Below are 21,770 nucleotides of genomic sequence, written 5' to 3' on the forward strand. Positions count from 1 at the left end.
TTGTTGGTAGAATTTGTGCCTGTTAAGGCCTTGAATCCAGCATGCAAAGAATCTATCTCCAAATACCCCTGGTATGATTACACAGTGATTTTTTTTTAAATAACAGACATATTGCTATCAACATTTGTATACAAATTTTTGTGGGGGACATATGTTTTCATTTTTCTGGGTATATGCTTAAGAGTGGAGTTGTTGGATCATGTGGTAACAAGAAGCTACTAGACTGTTTTCCAGAGTGGCTGCACCATTTCACATTCCCACCAACAGTGTATAAGCTTTCCAATTTCTCCACATCCTCACCAACACTTGTTACTTTGTCTTTCTGATTATACCTATGGGTGCTGTGAGAAGTGGTTCTCACTGTGGTTTTGATTTACATTTCCCTGGTGGCTAAAGATGTTGAGCATTTTTCATTTGCTTATCGGCCATTTGTATATCTTCTGTAGAGAAATGTCTTTTCAGCTCCTTTAGCCATCTAAAAAATTGGGTTATTTGTCTTTTTTATGATTAGATTGTGAGTTCTTTATATATTCTAAATATATATAGAATATATAGTCTCTGATAAGAGACTTGTATTTACCAGGTTTGCAAAATTTTTCTCCTGTAGTGTAGGTTATCTTTTCATTTTCTTGGGGGTGTCTTTTGCATCACAAAAGCTTTTAATTTTGATGAAGTCCAATATGGTAATGGCATAACGATATAGACCAATAGGACAGAGTTGATTGTCCAGAAATAAACGCATACATTTATGGTCAATTCATTTTTGATAAGGGTTCCAAGACAATTCATTAGGGAAAGAATCGTCTTTTCAAAAGTTACTGCTGGGAAATTGGACATCCGCATGCAAAAATATAAATTTGGATCCCTATTCACACCATATGCAAAAAATAATTCAAACTGGATCAAAGACATCAACGTAAGGTGCTAAAAGTATAAAACTCTTAGAAGAAAACACAGGAATCAATCTTCTGGCCCTTGATTAGGCAGTATTTTTGAGAGATGATAAAAAGCACGAGCAAAAAAAGTCAGTGAATATGGGGTGTTTTTCATTTACGTCATTTTAAATTTCTTTCAACAACGTTCTGTACTTTTCACAGTATAAGTTTTATATACTTCTTTTGTTAAATTCATTCCTAAGTATTTTATTCTTTTTGATGCTTTGTAAATGGAATTACTTTCTTAATTATATTTTCGTTTTCTTCACTGCAAGTATATAGAGATACAATGGATTTTTAAAAATTGATTTTGTATCCTTCAACCTTGATGAACTCATTTGTTGTGGTTTTTAGTGGTTTCCTTAGGATTTTCTATATGTAAGATCATGTCATCTGCAAACAGGGATAGTTTTACTTCTCCCTTTCCCTCTGGATGTCTGTTATTTCATTTTTTTGCCTAATTGCCCTTCCTAGAACCTCCAGTACAGTGTTGAATAGAAGCAGTGAGAGTGAACGTCCCTGTCTTGTTTCTGATCTTAACAGGGAAGCATTCAGTCTTACATCAAGAATGATGTTAGTTCTGGGTTTTTTGTAGATGTCCTTTATCAGGTTGAAGAAGTTCTCTTCTGTTCCTGGTCTGAGTGTTTTTTCATGAAGCGTGGTTGAATTTTGTCAAGTGCTTTTCCTGCCTCTATTGAGATGATCATATGCCTTTTGTCCCTAATTCTATTAATATGAGGATACTACATTAATTGATTTCCAGGTGTTATACCACCAATCTTGGATTCCTGAGATAAATCTCACTGGGTTATGGTTATATAGTCCTTTTTATATATTGCTGGATTTGGTTTGCTAGTATTTTGTTGAGGATTTTTGTATATGTAGTCATAAGAGATATTGGTCTTTACTTTGATTTTTGGTGTATGGGTAATACTGTTCTCATAGAGAACGAGTTAGGAAGTATTTCCTCCTTTTCTACTTCTAAAGAAGGGTTTGTGAAGGATTCATATTTGATTCTTTTAATGTTTGGTAGAATTCACCAGTGAAGCCATCTGTGTATGGTTTTCTCTCTGTGGGTAGTTTTTAAATTACTAATTCAATCCCTACTTATTATAGGTCTGTTCAGATTTTCTTTTCCTTCTTGAGTCAGTTTTGGTAGTGTCTTTTTAGAGTTTTGTCCATTTCATCTAAATTATCTAATTAGTTGATATACAGTTATTTGTTGTGTCCCTTTGTAATACTTTTTATTTCTGTAAAGTCATTAATAATGTCCCGTCTTTTTGATTCCTGATTTTAGTAATTTTATTCTTCTCTCTTTTTGGCTTGGTCAGTCTAGCTAAAATTTGTCAATTTTTGGATTCATTAATTTTCTCTATTGTTTTTATATTCTCTGTTTCAGTAGTTTCTGTTATATATTATTTCCTTTCTTCTGCTTGCTTTGGGTTTAGTTTGCTCTGCTTTTTTTCCAGTGTCTTAAGGTGGCAGTATAGATTGTTGATTTGAGATCTATCTTCTTTTTTAATGTAGACATTTATAGCTATAAGTTACTCTCTAAGCACTGCTTTAGCTGCATCCCATTAGTTGTGGTATGTTGTATCTTCATTTTCTTTCATCTCGGTGTTTTCTAATTTCGCGTTGTTCAGCCACCTATTCATTGCATGAATACCTTTCTACACTATCTCTGATAAGTGGACTTTCCACTTTTACTTAAAGATTACTTTGACGAAAAGTTTATTACTTTGCAAGGTAGCTCATTCCTTTTTAAATACCTCGAGGTTTCCAGTAGTTCCCTGTAAAATTCTGCACGTTGGTCTCAGTTATTTCTTCTGAAGCCACCCCAAATTAGCCTAATTGCTCTTCCATAGGATAGTTCTCTAAATATGTAATAATTATTACTTTCTCTTCTCTAAATCTTTGTTTCAGGCTAATCATAGCCTATGCAGTAAACTACTTTTTAAGTGGCATTATTTCCATGTCCTTCATTATTTACTTTCTTTTTTATTAGTATTTCTTTTAAAATTTGATGTCTCAATGTAGATATTAATACTGTACATCAGGAGTCAGCAACTTTTTTCTGTAAAGGGCCAGATATAAATATTTTAGATTTTTGAGGGCCATTCAATGTCTGTCACAGCTACTTGACTCTGCCATTGTAGTGTGAAAACAGCCGTAGACAATATGTAAATGATGAGCATGACTGTGTTCCAGAAAACGATTTTTACAAAAACAGGTGGTTGGGCCAGGTTTTGCCCACAGATCATAGTTTGCTGACTCCTGCTCTGGATGTTATCCAACCAGTGCAGAACTTAGTGTGATTTTATCTTCACTTCTGAATGCTAGTCTTGCCGTAATGTATTTTTTAGATTGTATTGAAATATTCTGAGGGGAAGTTGGATATAATTCTCATTTATGCTCCTCTATAGGTAAGGTGGTTTTCCCCCCCCTCTGGCTTTTTTCAAGACTTTTTTCTTTACCTTTGATTTTCTAAAGTTTAAATCATATGCATAGGTATGGTTTCTTTAGTGTTTTTCCTGCTTTATAGTCTCTGAGTTTTCTGGATCCATGGTTTGGTGTCTGACATTAATTTTGGGAATTTCTCATTACTGCTTCAAATACTGCTTCTGTTCCGTCTCTCTTTCTTCTTCTGGTATTCCCGTTACATACACTGCATGTATGTTACACCTTTTGTAGTTGTTCCATAGTTCTTGGATATTCTGTTCTGTTAGATTCCATGTTTTTCTCTTTACTTTTCAGTTTTGGAAATTTCCACTGAGTATCCTTATTCTCAGAGATTCTTTCCTTAGCCATGTCCCCTCTACAAGTGAGCCCATCGAAGGCATTCTTCATCTCTAGTGATTTTGATCTCTAGAATTTCTTTTTGATTTTTTCTTAGACTTTTAATCTCTCTGTTTACAATGTCAGAGACAAATTGTTGATATTCAATGTGAGAACCTGGTAGAGCTCTTGGAGGTAAAACTCACAAAAGTGTCTGTACCCACCCCCTCCATGACTGGGTTCCTAAGGAATTTTTCATTCTCAGAGTTGTCCACACGGAGGCTCCAGCAATTTGTCAGTTACAGTTCAGGGTTTCCTGTCCCAGTGCTCATGCCCATAGAGGCTTCTGTTCTGGTAAGTTATAATTCTCTGTCTTTCCAATTTGGGGGCAGCAGTTTGCCCTGTGAGCTCATTTTTTTTGATGGATCTTAGAACAATTGTTGATTTTTCAGTTTGTTTAGGTTTTCACTTTTTAGGATGGATTAGCAACTTCTAAGCTCTTTAAGTGCTGCACCAGAAACCAGAGGAGCTCACATAGCTTTTTTCCTATGTTTTCTTCTAAAAGTTTTACATTTTTCATTTAGGTCTTTAATTCATTATGAGTTAATTTTTGTATTAAATGTGAGGTATGGAGAAATATTGATTTTTTTTTTCTGTTTGCATAAGGATATCCAATTATTACAGCACCATTTGTGGAACAGAGTATCCTTCCTCCATCGAATTGCTTTTTCATTTTTATCAAAAATTACTTGACCATATATTTGTGGGCCTATTTTTGGACTCTTATTCTATTTCATTATTCTGTCTGTCTATATCTTTTCTCCAATACCACACAAAATTGATTACTTCAGCTTTGTAGTAAATCTGGAAATTGGGTCATGTGAGACCTCCTAGTTTCTTTTTCAGTTTGATTCTTCTATTTTCTTTGCTTCTCCATATAAATTTTAGAATCACCTTGTCAATTTCTATAACAAAAATCCCACTAAGATTTTGTTAGGACTTGCATTGAATCTATAGAGCAGTTTGGGGAAACATCTTAAAAGTATTGAGTTTTCAGTTCATTCCATGAACATGGAATATCTCTTGATTTGATTACATATCTTTGATTTCCTTTATCAATGTTTTGTAGTTTTTGCACACAGATCTTGCACATCTTTTTTAAGATTTATAACCAAGTATTCATATTTTGGGGTAATATTATAAATATATTATTTTTAAATTGCAATTTCTAATTGTTTTTTCCTAATATATAGAAAGATAGTTGATTTTTGTATATTGACTTGCACCCTGCAACATTGCTACACTTACTTATTAGTTTTAGTATTTTTTTGGTAGATTATCTGGAATTTTCTACGTAATCATATTTTCTGCAAATATAAACAATTTTAATTTTTTCTTTTCAATCTGTACATTGTTTATTTCTTTTCCTTGTTTTATTTTGCTGGCTAGAACCTCCAGTATATTTTGAATAAGTGATGAGAGCTGATCTCCATGCCATGTTCTGATCTTGGGGGTAAGCATTCAGTCTTTTATCATTAAGTATGTTAGCTGCAGGATTTTTGTAAATACCCTTTTTCAGATTGAAGAAGTTCCCTCTGTTCCCTAGCTTTCTGAGAGATTTTTTTTCTTTTCTTTTTAATCATGAATGATTGTTGAGTTTTATCAAGTGTTTTTTCTGTATCTGTTGAGGTTTGCTTTTTCTTCCTTAGTTTGTTGATATGATGAATTGCAGTGATTAATAGTTGAATGTTGAATTAGCCTTGCATTCTCAAGGTAAACTTCATTTAGTTATGATCTGTTATCATTTTATGTATTGTTTGATTTACTTTTATTTTTTCAGGGTTTTTTGCATCTATATTAATGAGGAGTACTGGTGTGTAGTTTTAGTATATCTTTATCTGTTTTTGGTGTCATGATAATGCTGGCTTCATTAAATGAGTTAGGAAGTGTTCCTTGTTTCTCTATATTTTTGAAAGTTTTGGTATAATTGGTATTATTTCTTCCATAACTGTTTGGTAGGTTTCACCATGAAGTCATCTCAGCCTGTAGATTTCTGTTTTGCAGCGTCTTTAACTATAGAATCAATTTTCAAAGTAGATGCAGGATTTTGCAAGTTATCTATTCCTTTTTAGATAAACTTTGGCAGTTTATATATTTCGAAGAAATTGACCATTTCATCTAAGCTAGGACATAGAGTCATTCATTGTATTTCCTTATTATTAGTTCAATGTCCTTAGGGCCTATAGTGATGTCCCCTCTTTCATTCCTGATATTTATAACTTGTGCCTCCTCCTTTTTTTTTCCTTGATCAGTCTAGCCAGAGGTTTATCAATTTTTATCAACAGTAGTTATTATAATTACTCATTGTGCTCCTTTTAAAGAGCTTTATTTATATTCTATTTGAATATCTAAGAATCTGTTAAGTATTTTCTATTGTTATCCTTTTTTTATAGATAAGTAAACTGAGGCCTGGATATACAGGCATACCTCAGAGATACTGCAGGTTCAGTTCCAGACCACTGCAATAAAGCAAGTCACATGAATTTTTTGGTTTCCCAATGATATAAAAGTTATGTTTATACTATGCTGTAGTCCATTAGGTCTGCAATAGCATTATATCTTAAAAAAGTACATACCTTAATTAAAAAATAGTTTATTGCTAAAAAATGCAAACCATCATCTGAGCCTTCAGTAAGTCACAATCCTTTTGCTGGTGGAGGGTTTTGTCTCGATGTGGATGCTGCTGACTGATGAGGGTGGTGGTTGCTGAAGGTTGGGGTGGCCGTGGCAGTTTCTTAAAATAAGACACCAGGGATGTTTGCCGCATCAGTGGCTCTTCCTCTCACCAATGATTTCTCTGTAGCGTGCGACGATATTTGGTAGCATTTTGCCCACAGTAGAACTTCCTTCAAAATTGGAGTCAGTTCTCTCAAATCCTGTTGCTGCTTTATCAGCTAAGTTTCTGTAATATTCTAAATCCTTTGCTGTCATTTCAGTAATCTGCATAGCATCTTCAGTAGCAGTAGATTCCATCTCGAGAAACCACTTTCTTTGCCCATTCATAAGAAGCAACTCCTCATAAAGTTTTATCATGAGATTGTAGCAATTCAGTCACGTCCTCAGGCTCCACCTCTAATTCTAGTTCTCTGACTATTCCCGCCACACCTGCAGTTACAGTAGTAACAGCAAAGATCACCGATCACAGATCACCACGAGAAATGCAATAATCATTAAGAAGTTGGAAGTATTGCGAGAATTACCAAAATGTGACACAGAGACATGAAGTAAGCAAATGCTGTAGGAAAAATGGCACCAGTAGACTTGATCTACTCAGGGTTACCACACACCTTCAGTTTGTAAAAAACACAGAATCTGTGAAGTGCAGTGAAGCACAGCTCAATAAAACAAGGTATGCCTGTATTAGGAAACTTGTCTACAATATGACAGCCAGAATGACAGATCCAAGGTTCAAATCCAAGTCTAGGTGGCTCCAAAGCCTTTGCTTTTGACCAGCTCTGCTTTATTGACTGGTATAAAGGATGACTCAAAATCTGATAATACTTATGAAGGGAATCCTCTCCTTCACACTGTGACTGGCAGCAAACGTTTCGTTTTCATCATTGGACTGCAGTATCTACTGTTCTCTGTCTTTGGACTCTTCTCTGTAAACAGCGTATAGTTCAGCACTTATTGTCATAAGATCTCTGGAGATCTGTTTGCTCCGTCTAAAAGTTTAGACTGCTCAGTGAGCGTACCTGCCAAGGAGAGGCAGAAAATTTGGGGACTTCTGTCTGCCACAAAATACTCAATAACACATATTAGATTTTCAGAACATAGAATCTCCTGAGATCTTCCAGTGAATGGATACCTGAAGTAGCTGTCCTGATGCCATCTGTTGTTGGTAGAAATTAAAGCCTTGACTCTATCCCCTTCCCTTTAAAATATAGGAATTTATTTACCTTCATAGTTATAAGATATGCTTTCGAAAATAAAAGCTAACATAGCTTGCTTGTTTCCTTAGGTCTGACGGTAACTGCTGTAAAAGACTCAGGAGAATGGAATTTGGAGGCTGGGGCATTAGTCCTTGCAGATGCAGGCCTTTGCTGTATTGATGAGTTTAATAGCCTCAAAGAGCATGACAGAACCAGTATCCACGAAGCAATGGAGCAACAAACCATAAGTGTTGCTAAGGCTGGGTAAGAGTTTCTTTTCTTTAAAATGTATGGGAATAGTGAGTAATCATAGTAATAGAATAGTAATCATAATATATGATTATGGGAAAATGTGAACCATATTGAACTGCAAGATATGTTTGATCCTCTAAGAGATTATCAGTTATCACCGTTCAACACTCATCAGTCTTCCCATGGAGATACGTGAAGAAGTAAAACTGAGGTGTTGAGAAAAAGTAAGGGAAGGCTAAAGTATAAATGTAAGTTGACTTAATTCTTGCAGGGAACTTATGAAGAGCTTTCAATGCAGCATTCAACTCATCCTTTCATTTAGTAATTGTGTGTCTACTCTGGGCATAGTACTATGTTAGGAATTTTGAGAGATTCGAAAAGAAAAAAAATGTAATTTCTGCTTTCGATGGCATTCTCCTTATATATCCTAATGGAAGGTTTATCACTGCATATAGAAACCTAAATAATACATATTAGCATAAGATGAAGTACCTACTGTGACTCAAGGAGACTCAGAGGTTCAGGTATGTGAGTCTCTGGCTGCACGTGACCAATGAGGAGGAAACTTAGGTAGGTTCAGATAGAAATCCATTCACCCAGGCGCTGAGGTGGTTATGGGAAACTTACCTGGCTACAAAGGCTGACCATCAAGCAGGCTGCCAGGTCATCCAAGCAAAGAACAGAGCCAGAAGTATCTCAGTCCTAAGGCTCCTATTATAGATGTGAGGCCAGCTGATCAGGCAAAAAGGGCTGCCAGCAGAGTCTTCAAACAGTAGTGGGTATCTGGGAGCCAGGCAGACACTGGTAAATAGGGATTCTGTGAGATCTATATATACACTCACAAAAAAGGAAAGGGGAGAGGGCGGTAAGAGAAGGATATACCCCAGAGGAAGAAGATACACGAAAAAGCTAGGCAGAACCATTATCAAATCTATTCATTTCACTTAATATATAATCATTCAGAGCCTGGCGTATGCCAGGCACTGGGCTAGACCCTGAGAAGTACAAAGATGGATACAACACCATCCTTGAGGTGTTCAGTATTTTGTTGGGAAAGACTGAAGAGCAGCAAAGGGATAAGTCCATAATGAAAGTGTTGTAAGAGAATATACTTTAAAATAATGATTGCTTCTAAACTCTTTATCAGGGGAAATTAGAGATACAGTTTACTAAGTGTCTTCAAGGCTACTTTCTCTCCTCATTATGTCTCCATTTAATTAGCACCTTTGCTGGTTGGTAGAACCTATGGTTTATTTTGATATGCCTTTTCCAGAGGCAATCTGAGACATTTTGAAAGATTCCTAAATAATTAACCCTTACATCAGGGAAAATTGGGACAAATGCTATGAACCTGTTTTAGAAAGGGAGAAAATTAGCAGCACTATATGATAGTCTACAGAAGAAATCTTTGGAAGTGAAAATATTTTATTAACCACTCCTACTGCCTTACCCTCTGCTAAATGTGAATTAGTATGGACCTTTTGTGCTATATCCATAAGTATGTCATAAGGTCCAAAAGAAATGTTCTTGTAGCTAAACAGTGTGCCCTCAGATTGGACAATCTTGTCATAACCATGACTACTTTATGCACTGGAACAGTGCTGCTTTTCGTACTGTTTGTGGTGAAGGACCAGTTTTATTGTTTTTCAATCCACCACAGAGCAATATTTTTATAACATAAAATTTAATTTTTAAATGAAATAAAAAAGCAAAGACATGCAAAACATAAGCCTGAGTTCTTCTTCCACTTAGGATGTAGAAAGCTGTAAGAGCATGTCACTCTCATCCTAATGAGAAAAATCCAGAGAGCCCACAAAAGTCATAACTTTCCGAATGTATCAGAGGGCTGAGTTTACAAGGAAATCAAGGGAACTCAGTTCCAAAGTGTGACAAGCCCCTCCTAGGAGAGATGAGCCACACAGACTGTTCACCTTTGACAGAGCATGAGAGGAAGTGGTGGCTGCCCTAGAAGCAAGTAAGAGGAAATAACTAAAAAATTTTAAATTCCTTGAAGTCCAAATATGGGATAGGGTATCAGTTTAGAATAACTGGGAGCCCCAAGCACAAGGGGAGTTCTCACTTGTAAGCCCTTCCTCCTTGGGTCTCCACAGGTGCCTCACCTGCCCTCATCAGTCATGCAGGCCTGAGGGGGGATTGCTGCTGGGTACTAGGCACGAAGCCCTGCTGCTTCTCCAGACACATCTTTCATATGAAGCAACATTTTTAACTCACTGGGGCCAGGGCCACAAACCCTCTCATCCCCGGGGCCTCTGGAGGAAGGCTAGAAGCAAAAAAACCCTTCTGCCTCAGGAGGAGGTTAGAGAATCTTCCTTCCTTTCTTCCCAAAGGAGCCAGGCAAAAAGATGCTGCTTTTGGTAGGAGAGTAGAAACAAAAGCCATCATCTCCTAAGGGAAGAGCAGGAAAATCTCTCGGGTCCAGGATTCTGACCCAATACAAAGCAGAGGTCCGTGCCACTGGGAAAGGGAGAGAAAGACCCTTCCTGCCTGAGACCCACCACAGATACATGGCAGGGTTCAGCTGCCACAGGCGGGAGGGACAGGAAGCCTTACAGCTCTCTGGTCTGTCCCCTCCAAGAGTAGGTACACAGCGCCTGCCTAAGACCAGGAGACCAAGAACCAACCTGGCCCCAAAATAAGCCTAACACCAGTAACACGCAGTAGCAGTCTGCCACTGGGGAAGGCACTGGCGTGCGGAATGAGACCCCGCTGGTGCGAGTATGCAGGAACTGCTGAAAGCTGAAGGTGGAGCAGAAACTCCTAGGCTAACGTTCCAGCTCTGCCCCACACCGCCACACGAAGCACAGGGTAATGACAGCTCAGCACAGAAAGAATTTGAAGTCTGTGCTGCACTAAGGGTAAAGATCACAACAGCAGTGCCAATCCCCAGACTAACTGTGATGGCCTTGCACTCTACCTGAAGTGGTATGGTATTATTTGAAGGTAGACTGTAATCAATTAAAGATGTAAATGCTGGAACAACCACTAGAAAATAAAAGAGACAAAACTAAAACTAATAAGTAAGTTGTGGAGGTAAAATGATATCATAAATAATCCAAAAGAAGGCAGGAAGAGAAGAAAAAGGGAACAAAGAATAGATGAGACAAAGAGAATATAATTAGCAAGATGATAGATTTATTTATGTATGTATTTATTTATTTGGACTACATCAACATTTAAAACTTCGGAGCATCAAAGGATGCAATGGAGTGAAAAATTAACATGTGGAATCAGAGAAAATATTTGCAAATAATGTATCTGAAAAGGAGTTAATAGCCAGAATATATAAAGAACTCCTACAGCTCAGCAACACAAAATAATCAAGTTAAAAACTGGGCAAAGAACTTGAATACACTTTTATCCAAAGATGATACACAAATGGCCAGCAAGCACATGAAAAGATGCTCAGCGGGCTTCCCTGGTGGCGCAGTGGTTGAGAATCTGCCTGCCAATGCAGGGGACACGGGTTCGAGCCCTGGTCTGGGAAGATCCCACATGCCGCGGAGCAACTAGGCCCGTGTGCCACAACTACTGAGCCTGCGCGTCTGGAGCCTGTGCTCTGCAACAAGAGAGGCCGCGATAGTGAGGCCCGCGCACCACGATGAAGAGTGGCCCCCGCTTGCCACAACTAGAGAAAGCCCTCGCACAGAAACGAAGACCCAACACAGCCAAAAAAAAAAAAAAATATGCTCAGCATCACTAATCACTAGGAAAATGCAAATCAAACACAATGAGATATCACCACACAATGTTAGGAGGCTACCATAACAAACAAACAAACAAAAAAACAGAAAAGAACAAGTGTTTGTGAGGGTGGGGAGCAATTGGAGCACCTGGAATCCTTGTGGATTATTGGAAATATAAAATATAAAATGATGCAGCCACCATGGAAAACAGTTTTGCAGTTCAGTTTCAGTTTTGCAAGATGAAGTGCTGGAGACTGGTCACACAACAATTTGAACACATTTAACACTATTGCATGTACACTTAGAAATGGTTAAGATGGTGAATTTTATGATATGCATTTTTTACCACAATAAAAAATAATATACAAATTTGAAAAAATATAACCCATTCACATTGTTGTACAACCATTTATGTACTTTTCAAAAGAGTTTTCTAGCCAATAGGAAAGTGAGGGTGAGAAGATACTTATGACTCTCCAAACTTACTTACTTCATTTGTATATGAAGGTGTTCACAGGGACTCCTTGTGTTTATAAACTCAGTTGATTCTCCAAAATAGTTTCAGAATTATTACCCCAACACCATTGCCAATAACAACAACCACAAAGAAACTAAGTAATATTTAAGCCTTCTTTGCAGTTCTTTTTGGGTTTAGAGTATATTCCACTAAGGTTATATATGGTCAGAGTGCATGTTCAAAAGTTATTTGAATTAATGCTTTTCTTTGTGTGGTCGTATTACTGATCTGGTATACAGTTAGGAAACAGGTCTTTTTTTTTTTTTTTTTTTTTTTTTTTGGAAACAGGTCTTTAAACCTATGTTTGTGTACACTTTTAGAGTTTGCCTTTTGATTAATTTTGTTTTCTGAATTTGTAAAACATATTTCAAAAGTCAAAACTATTATACCAAAGAAGTTACACTCATATCCCTTCACCTTCCATTCTGTTTTCTCCTATCCCTTTCATAAACCTTGGTTTCTGATTTATCCTTCCTATGTTCCTCGTTTTAGCAAAAATAATCAAAAACACATGTGTGGGTGTTTGTGCACACGTGCATGCGCACCTCCCCTCTTTCTTATGCAAAAGATAGCATAATATATATGCTCTTTGGCACTGTTTTAATGGTATCCTGTAATTATTATATGTAGTGTTCTCATTATTTATATATTTTTTATAAATTCTGCAGTTTTGGTTTGTACATCCCCTTTCTCTCAAGGTTTTAGAGAGTTTTTTAACCTCCAGGTAGAAGGACCTTTTGAAAATTATTTGTTTTTCAATGGTGCTATTCATTTCTGGTTTTATTGCATTGTGGTCAGAGAATGTTGTTTGTATTATTTCTACTTTAAGGAACTTCATGAGTTTTTTTTCTTTGTGGCCTCATGTTAGAACAATTTCATTACTGGCCCATCTTTGCTTGAGAAGTTATATTCTTTATAATCAGAATGTGATACACACACACACAGATACACACACACACACAAACACACACACCTATAAACTATACCTTATGAGGTCATCTATATCTTTATTTACCTTTTGTCTGTTTGATGTGTCTTAGGCTGAAAGTGTTTTGTTAAAGTATTATTATTGTGTGTCTGTTGTTTTCTCTTTGCATTTCTCACATCAGAAGCTTTGCATAAAGTTTCTGCTTTATCAAGGTAGTTGCTGTGGCTTTAGCATTTGCAGTTTGTGTTAATGCTGTGTGGCCTGAATTTTACCTTGCCTGGTATCAAGGTCACAACTCCTGATTTCATATTATTTATATTTGCCTAATATATCTGCCTCTTCCTTTATGTTCAGCCTTTTGATTGCAATTTGTTCTCTTGTATACAGCATAAAGTTGGTTTTATTTTACTTTGCTTTGTCTTACAAGTAACCTGAAAATCTTTTTCTTTTAATGTGAGTTAAGCACATTTACGTTTATTGGTATTACCAATATGCTTGGTGTCAAGTGTTTCTTTTTTTTTTTTTTTTTAAGTGTTTCATTTTTTAAAAAACTTTGTTTCTTTTTCTATTTGTTTGGCATTTAGGAAGGTTTGCATTCTTGTTATACATTAGGGGTTGGCAAATTTTTTGTATAAAGGTCCAGATAGTAAATATTTTAGGCTTTTGTGGGCTATATAGTCTCTGTTGCAACTACTCACCTCTGCTAATGTAGACGATATGACTGCATCAATATGTCTATGATGTGGACAGAATAAAGAAGCCATAGACAATATGTAAAAGAATAGGTGTAGCTGTTTCCCAGTGAAGCTTTACTTAAAAAATAGGTAGTGAGCTGGATTTGATCTGCTGGCTGTAGTTTGACGACGCCTGTTCTAGGGCTTACCTATAAATACCTTTTATAATGCCTGCAGCCCCCTTTATCTTCCCTTGGGAGCTTTAAATAATATCCTTTGACTGTACTTCATTACCCATTTGGTAACCAATGAGCATATGCTACTTTCCCTTTTCTCCCCTCTCTTTACTATTAAAAAATTGTTATATTATTTATACTTTGTCAGGACAAATAACACTTACATTTATATACTCTTCTTCTACTTTTATACCTTCCTTTGTTTTGATCTTAGACCTAAAATTAAATATATTCAGGGCTCACCATCAGTCCTTTTGCCAGAGTATCACTGTCATCTCTTGGTTGAATGAAGGTCTCCTCTAACAGATTCCTTGGGAGGGGTTCCTGAGTACTGTACTGAGTTTGTGCAGATTTAAAGCTATTAATATTTTTCATAGCTTTGATACTTGAAGAACAGTGTGACTGGATATAAAGACCTAGCCTTATACTTTCTTTCCTGTCATCTTGCTTTGCATGTTGCTGTTGACAAATCTAATGCCATCCTGATATCCTTTGCTTTGTAGGTGATTTGATTTTCTTGCCTGAAGGCCCAGAAGGATTTTTCGCTTTGTGGTTTAAGTGTAATACTTTTACTAGGCTATATCTTAGTTGATTATCCTTGGTCATTTTTTTTAGATGTTAGTGAGCTCTTTGAAATGTATCAATAGAAGACTTCATTCCTCTCTGGAAATGTTTCTTGAATTATAGTTTCACATATTCTGTTCTTTGTTTTGTTTTTATTTTTCAGAAATTCCAATTACATGTATGTTAGGTCTTCTTTGCCTAGATTCTATAGCAACCAATTTTTTTCTGAGACTTTTTAGCTCTTTTGTGTTTTGTTTTTATTCTCTTGGCATTTTTATTCCTCCCCTTAGTACCCTTTATTATATTTTCATTCCTGTCTGTCCTCTCTTCGGGCCCCCAGATTTAAATGTTCATTTCTGAAATTATTTTGTCTCCCTCCCTTCCCCTATTTTCTTCCCTGAGTCATCTCTGGATGTTCATCTTCCTCTTTTTTATATTTTTCTGTTCTGAGTTTTTGAATTCTGATTTGGAATGGTTCTTCATACGTACAAATGTTTGTTTAAGAATATTTAATTTAAGTGAGCGTATTAAATACAGATTTCTTCTGCTTTGTGGGCTTTTTTAGGGGGAGGTGGGGTGGGGGTTTTATCAACTAAGGTATTTTGATTCTTGTGGTAGTTTTGTACTAATAATGCATATTATTTCCATTCATTCTGAAATGTCTTATCTTTTCCTGAATCAGTAGTAGTTATTCTATTAAGGTGGTGGTCAGAGGTTTGGATGGTGTACTAGTTTTCAGTTCAGAGTAATCTCAGCTCAGTGCATTTTACTTAATAGAATTTTTTCCTAAGGTTTAAGGGGGTCAGGTGATGTGTTCTGATTTTGTGTTTCTCATTTGTGCTGTAGGATGTTTAATATACTGCTTGCCTCCTTCTCCTGATTGCCAACACTCCAAGGGACTCTTGCCCCTTGTAAGTCACCTCCATCCACTCCAGGACCCTTCCCAAGCCTGCCATCTCTGGTCCCAGGAACTTTCAGGTTCCTCTTTCTATTCCCCAGTAGTCACTGCTTTGATGAGGTCTCAAGGCTGTTCTCAATATTTCCCCGCTCCATGTGGGATTCCCTCCTTGTAAGGGTGATTTTATCTGTGTTCCTCCATCATGAGGAACCCATTGCCCTCTCCTCCTTTTCACTCAGTCTCCACTGATCTTCCTGTTCCAGTATGGGCTCTAGATTAGCTGTGCTGGTTTCTAATGTCTGTTTACGCGGAAATTGAAGTTTGTAGTATTCTGTCTTTCTCTTAGCTAGCTTTCAGTTTTGTCTTACAGGTTTATTTGCTCTTCTTGTTTATCTCTAAGGTCTCTGGAGCATGTGTTGAGAGATTTGGATATAAGCAGCTGCCATTATCGTATGGAAGCCTGGAAGTCAACATTTTGTTTTTTAAGCTATTCTTTCTTGTTGTTTAAATAACACCAACTTTTGCTGTATATTTTTAAAACATTGCCTGTGTTTTCCTTGAACCATTTCCAGAAAAAGTAATTAGAGAGATTGTTATCTGCAATCATTTTGAAGGGCTCAATTATAGATATGGAATTAGACTTGTTCTATATTCTTTAGAATCAATGGATTGAAGGTTCAGGGAAGCATATTTAGAATCAGTACAAGCAAGACTTCTTAGTGGCTAGAGCTGCCTAGAGATAAGTAGGCTGCCTATAGGCTTTAGAGGTCTTCAGATTCATCTAGAAAAAAATTATATAAGGAATTCAAGCATCTAATGAGTAAATGGATAACCTTTCAGGTACCACCTGTGAGATGCTGCAAATTATGGGCTGGCCCACAAACTCAGCCACGATGAACGAATTTAGCTGCTGGCTGGTTTATTGTAGAATATGTACATACATAAAATACGGTTTCACATTATATCATGAAATATGGAACATATTTCCATATTTCCATGTGCTAGACATGGAACAAGTTCAGGAAAATGCATCAAGAGCTCTACCTTTTTAAAATGACCACAAGAATGTATTGGGTATTGAATGAATTATCATAATGATGAAGAGCAAGAGTCCCCGAGCTAGTCTGGCTGGGTTGAGGTTCCATCTCCACTTCCTACTAGGCAGGCATATTACCCGACTCCTCTGTGCCTTGGCTTCCTCATGGTACGATGGTGAGAATTATTCTATCTGTTTCATACGGCTGTTGTGAAAATTAAATGAGTTAATCCAGTAAAGTGCTTAGGATAGAACCCGGCACATAATAAATGCCATTTAAGTGTTAACTATTATAGGTCTATAATTCCTTTCAGAAACTCTTGGGGCCCAAATGCATGTTGGAATTCAGATTTTTTTGTTTCAATTTTAAGAAAGTACTACAATGCATGTGTCGTATATTATGAAACCCACTAGCAGTGTCTGAGACAGCACTCTGTATTCAAACGCTTTAATTATTTAATTATTTTGTGAAACTTATAAAACTTCACACTAAATGGGATAAAGACTCACATCAATTTAGGTCAGAGTCTGCTGCCAGATTACCTATGAAAACCTTGCCTTTTTAAAGAGCTTTTTGGATTTTGAAATTGTTATAAGTGAATATGGACCATTATCATCATCATCATCAGGTTCCTGCATTTGTCTAGGATCCTTGAGCTATCAGCCAAAACACGGTTCTGCTCCAGGATGAAACAGTGAATGCTACAAGGTGGATGACAACTGTAAAGGTTTTTTAAAGTTACAATGAGACTCGCTCAAGTTACCTGAAAGAGACCTTAAGCCAGGCCTGCTAGGGTATGTGGGAGAGTAAAAGCTGCATTTTGGTGTGACTGGAACATAATTTGGGGGATAGGAGTTTGTAGATATGAAATAGCAGCTATATTATCTCATTGCCACCGTAGCATCAGAAGTATATTCATTTTCAGACCTGCTCTCCCATTGTTGTGACTCAGATATTTTCTCTGTCTTTGATTTATTTGTGTGTTTGTGTGTCTTTGAGGCTTGTTCACCTCTCTGTAGTAGTTGAGCTCTCCCTCTTGTGTCCATTTCAAATACCCTCAAGAGAGGCGCAGTTAGATATTGTCATCCCTATTAGAAGATTTATGCAAGACCAGCTCAGAGACCTCTGGCCAGTTTATGGGCTGACTGCTCTTGGGTCAGGTTCCAATATCTGGCCCAGCCAATCGTCCATGTACGGCAGTTTATGTACAAGGGATTGCGGAATTATGTGCTTGGTGGGCATTCCAGTGGTTGGCCTGTCCAAGACTATAATGAGGACAAAGGATCGCTTCAGAAATATACCAGAGAACAAGTCATATGTCAGTTGTAAGTACTAGTAGATTTGTCCATGCTGGGAAACAATAGTTTGTTTACACAGACAGACAGAGTACCCTGGTGAATCGATCTAAATAGGAGGTAGCTCTTTATGAGAAAAGTCTTGAGCTCAGTGGATTTCAAAGAGATGGACAAAAAGGATGGCAGGGTTTTAAAAGACAGTACTTAGTCACATGTACCTAGTGAGTTGTAAACTCTTGGTCAAGCTCTGTAGTTTGTAGAAGCTCTTACAATTTCTCCCCAGTTCATATCTGCCACCAATTATGTGATCTTTATTCCTCCATTCAAGTTGTCCTTTTACGTTTTTTTTTTTTTAACTTTTATTTTGACGTCGCTGTAATACCACTTACAGAAAAGTGCAAGAATATGGTACATGTTGGTTTTGCTCTTGGGCTGGCAGTTAAGTGTGCCCTCAGTTACCACCGTCCATCTATCATCTCCTTGGTGGTGGGAACCAAAGAAAACACTCTTCAGGTTCCACTTAGCTCATGTGTTCATTTTTCATAGCACTTACTCTGGGTCACTCTACAATTTAAGAAAAAGTTGGATCTGCTTCAAGCAGTTGCTCATCTAATTTTGTGGCCAACAGTTTTCAGAATCTTAAGTTCACTCTCCCTAATTAGAAACCTGTTAATCTTCCTGATGGAAAGTATACAGTTAATTGCCAAATGCAGAACTCTTTCAGAAAATGTCTCTAGATACATAAAGCATGTCAGGTTCTTCATTAGTAAGCAGGTAAGAAGGGTTATGTATGAAAAGGGAATACTTAATCGTGTATTCAACTAAAATAAAATAAGGATACTCTGAATTTTCCTCTGGAAACACCTTACCTACTCCTCACTCCCCAGTTCAGACTTTTCTTCCTTTGGCTTTTGTCCCCTAGAATAGGAGTCCTTCAGTGAGCCGTCATCATCCAGATGTTCTGGGCCCATTCTCTAGGACCATGTCAAGATTGTCTTTGAGATGTTTGATACCTTGCAGCATCATTTTTAGGAACTCTCTGATGTGTCTGCTTTTGTTTTCTCTGTCTCGTTGTCTCTCTCATGTCTCAAGTGACTAAAGTCTGATTGACTTGTGAAGGAATTTTTCCTTGAATTATAATCTCCCTTAAGGGTATCAATGTGAACTGCTGGATCAGAATGGCTGGCCGCCAAGGCTGCAGGGAATCTCGCAGAGAGGGGCGTGTGTGTGTGTGTGTGTGTGTGTGTGTGTGTGTGTGTGTGTGACTTTACATACATTGCATAGAAGAAGAGAATTCTTTTAAAAAATAAGACCCACACACTTAATTGTTCCATGTAGCTGTGCCAGTTCCACAAACTGTTTTTTAAGTTGAGGTTAAAGTTTATCCATGTGGTGAGCATATACCTGCGAGGGCATATCATAAGCCATATACCCACCATTCAGATGCACAAGGGGCTGGGAGAGAACCAGTCAATATGATTTCTGTGGTGTAAAAGCTTGTTATGGGCAGTCAGAATAGAAAAAAATGCTAAAACACTCAGGATGTCTACTACGGATGTCTACAGTCTACTACAATGTAACTTACAGTGTTAGTACCAAAATATAGGTCTTATTGAATCCATATTTGTTGGAAAAGACCAGTAGTTTTATTGTTCTCTGCTTATGTTACTTAAATCTGAAAACATTTTTAAAGTTTGGGAGTTTAACACTTTACATTTGTCCTGGCTGCTTAATGAAATAGAAGAAGAAACCAAGAAGCAAAGGATGCAGTAGAAGCTTAAAAGGGGGTATCAGTATTTGAATGTACCTGTTTAAGCTGTGCAAATCAGTCCCTGCACCTGGCAAATGGCAGCACAATGCCACATGACTGTGTGAAGTCATTTGAGAGAGCTTTATGTGGTGATGATCTTTAAGGCTGTAGAATGCTAAACTAAATAATGATTTGGGAAAGATAATGTTTCATGTATTTTCCAGGTTATTTTCAATCTTAACTAGGATAGCTTCTCATAAAAGGCAGGGTATCAGATTCTTAAATAATAGAGGATACCCTCACTCTTTGCTGAGGGCACATTTTAGGAGAAAATCTGACTTTGCAATTATATATTTGCTGCTACTAAATTATACTCATATGCCTAGGTAGAAGTACAGTCTAAAATTTAAAAACAGCAAGATGGCAATTTCTTGTTTTGCTCAGTAAACATGTCTTGAACACTCAGCAACATCATGGTCTCTGCTAGCTACTAACACCACAAAGATGAAAAGACAAGGCCTTTGTTCTCAAGATGCTGTCAACCTTGTAACGAGACAGACAAGAAAACATTTATTGTACACCTCGATTCTAATAGCCATGGAAGAGCCACAGCACCAGTCCCCACTGGGCACTTCAGTTTTCTAGCCCACACCAGGCCTACCAGTCAGAATCTCGGAGGTGGGACCTGGGAATGTGTAGTGTTAAAACCCACCTGGGTTCTCATTGACAAGCCAGGCTTGGGAACCATGGCTCCAGGGGAAGATGGCTCCACACCTGGCACCCAGCTTGCCTCCTCCTTCCAGGATCTTGAGAAGCTGCTTCTCTGGTAGCATCCTTCACAGACTAGCCTCAGGTTAAGAGGGGGAAACAGGGAGAGGAGGGAACAGATTGAGAAGTGTTCCTTAGAGGCGTCCAAGCATGCCACCAAGATGTGAAAATCTAAGTGCAAATCAGGTACTCGGAGAGTGTCCTCTTCTTTCTAGACGATACGTACGAGCAGTACTTTCACCCCTTTCCTCTTTCCTATTTCCATTGCCTGTGCATCTCTTGTTACCACTCATTGGGTCAATCTAGACGTGAAAGGTAACTTGTCAACTTTATCGACCTTGTTAGAAAGCAGGGGAGGGTGTGTGTACCTCAGCGTTTAAGATTGCCAAAAAGAATGTAATGGATTGTGAGAATATCATTATTATGTTTTTGTTTTGTATAGTTTTGCAGGGTTTTTCATCCCATTTTTGGGGGTGCTAAACATTTTTATTTTTAAATCGAGGCCCTATTCATCTAGAAAAGTTGGATAATCCGGAAACTGATATGTGAATGTTGCATCCAGGCTGTTTTCTGGCCTGATTCTTTAGGTTAGGAGGAGATCACTTAAACACTGGGATGGTTATTGTCATAGCCAGCGGATCTGGAGCTCAGTAGAGAGATGTGCTGTGTATTAGTCAGGTCAGGCTACGCTAACCACTATAGCAAACCGTGGCTTAACACAACCTAAGAATTAACCCTCAACTACTGAGGGATCGTCAGTCAGTAATCTTTGCTTCCCCATCCCTGGGTGGCACAGTTCTAATGTACATTCCTCGAGTTCCCTGGCAGGACTGAGCCCCAATTTCCTGCCGTAGTAACTTGCTCATCCTTGTACTCTTTATTGGCTTTTCTCTTTTTCTGGTCTGACTTTCCCCACTCCTAGGCTTGCCTCCCAAATAAACTCCCTGTTCCTAAATCCTTATCTCAGAAGTCAGCTTTTGAGGGAACCCAGCAACGCACTGTCGAACTGAGAAAGACAAGTATGTTCCCACCCCACACAGTATATACCATGGTGGACCAGACTGGTTGATCACAGCAACAGCCTCTGCTTAGAAAGGGGCAAAATGGAAAATACATGGCAGGCACTGGATTGTAGAAATTCTGGGGTCCTGCTGAGCGGGCACTATGAAGGGAGGTTTTGTGATTAAACCCCGGTTCTAATTCTAAGATAACTCCTTTTGCACTGTTCTCTGGCCCCTGGCTCGGCTCAGCTCACACAGGGTTCTTCTTGTCCGTTATCCTCCTTGGCCACATCTGAAGGCGGCGCCTGAGCTTCCCAGCCTGCGTCCTCCTGGAGCAAGCTTAGGGGACCAAGATTGTGATTTTTGTTTGTTTGTTTTTTACAAACGTACCATTTTATTTTGATCCTTTCCTCTGACTTTTTCTCTTAACAGCTTTGAGGTATAATTCACATACTACATAAAGTCCACCCTTCTGAAGTATACAATTCTGTGCTTTTTAGTATA

The 21,770-nt window shown here is 37.8% G+C and overlaps 1 protein-coding gene across 2 annotated transcripts in view; it reads left to right on the plus strand.

The window, feature by feature from the left end:
• Positions 1-21,770, plus strand: part of MCM9 (minichromosome maintenance 9 homologous recombination repair factor) — an 84,857-nt gene that overhangs the window by 43,623 nt on the left and 19,464 nt on the right. For both annotated transcript variants that reach the window (XM_059941327.1, XM_059941328.1), the window contains exon 8: positions 7,732-7,906. In XM_059941327.1, coding sequence (XP_059797310.1) covers positions 7,732-7,906 — 175 coding nt within the window. The remainder of the gene's footprint in view (positions 1-7,731; positions 7,907-21,770) is intronic.

The sequence above is a fragment of the Balaenoptera ricei genome, chromosome 12 (genome assembly GCF_028023285.1).
Source record: "Balaenoptera ricei isolate mBalRic1 chromosome 12, mBalRic1.hap2, whole genome shotgun sequence".
In the NCBI taxonomy this organism is placed as follows: Eukaryota; Metazoa; Chordata; class Mammalia; order Artiodactyla; family Balaenopteridae; genus Balaenoptera; species Balaenoptera ricei.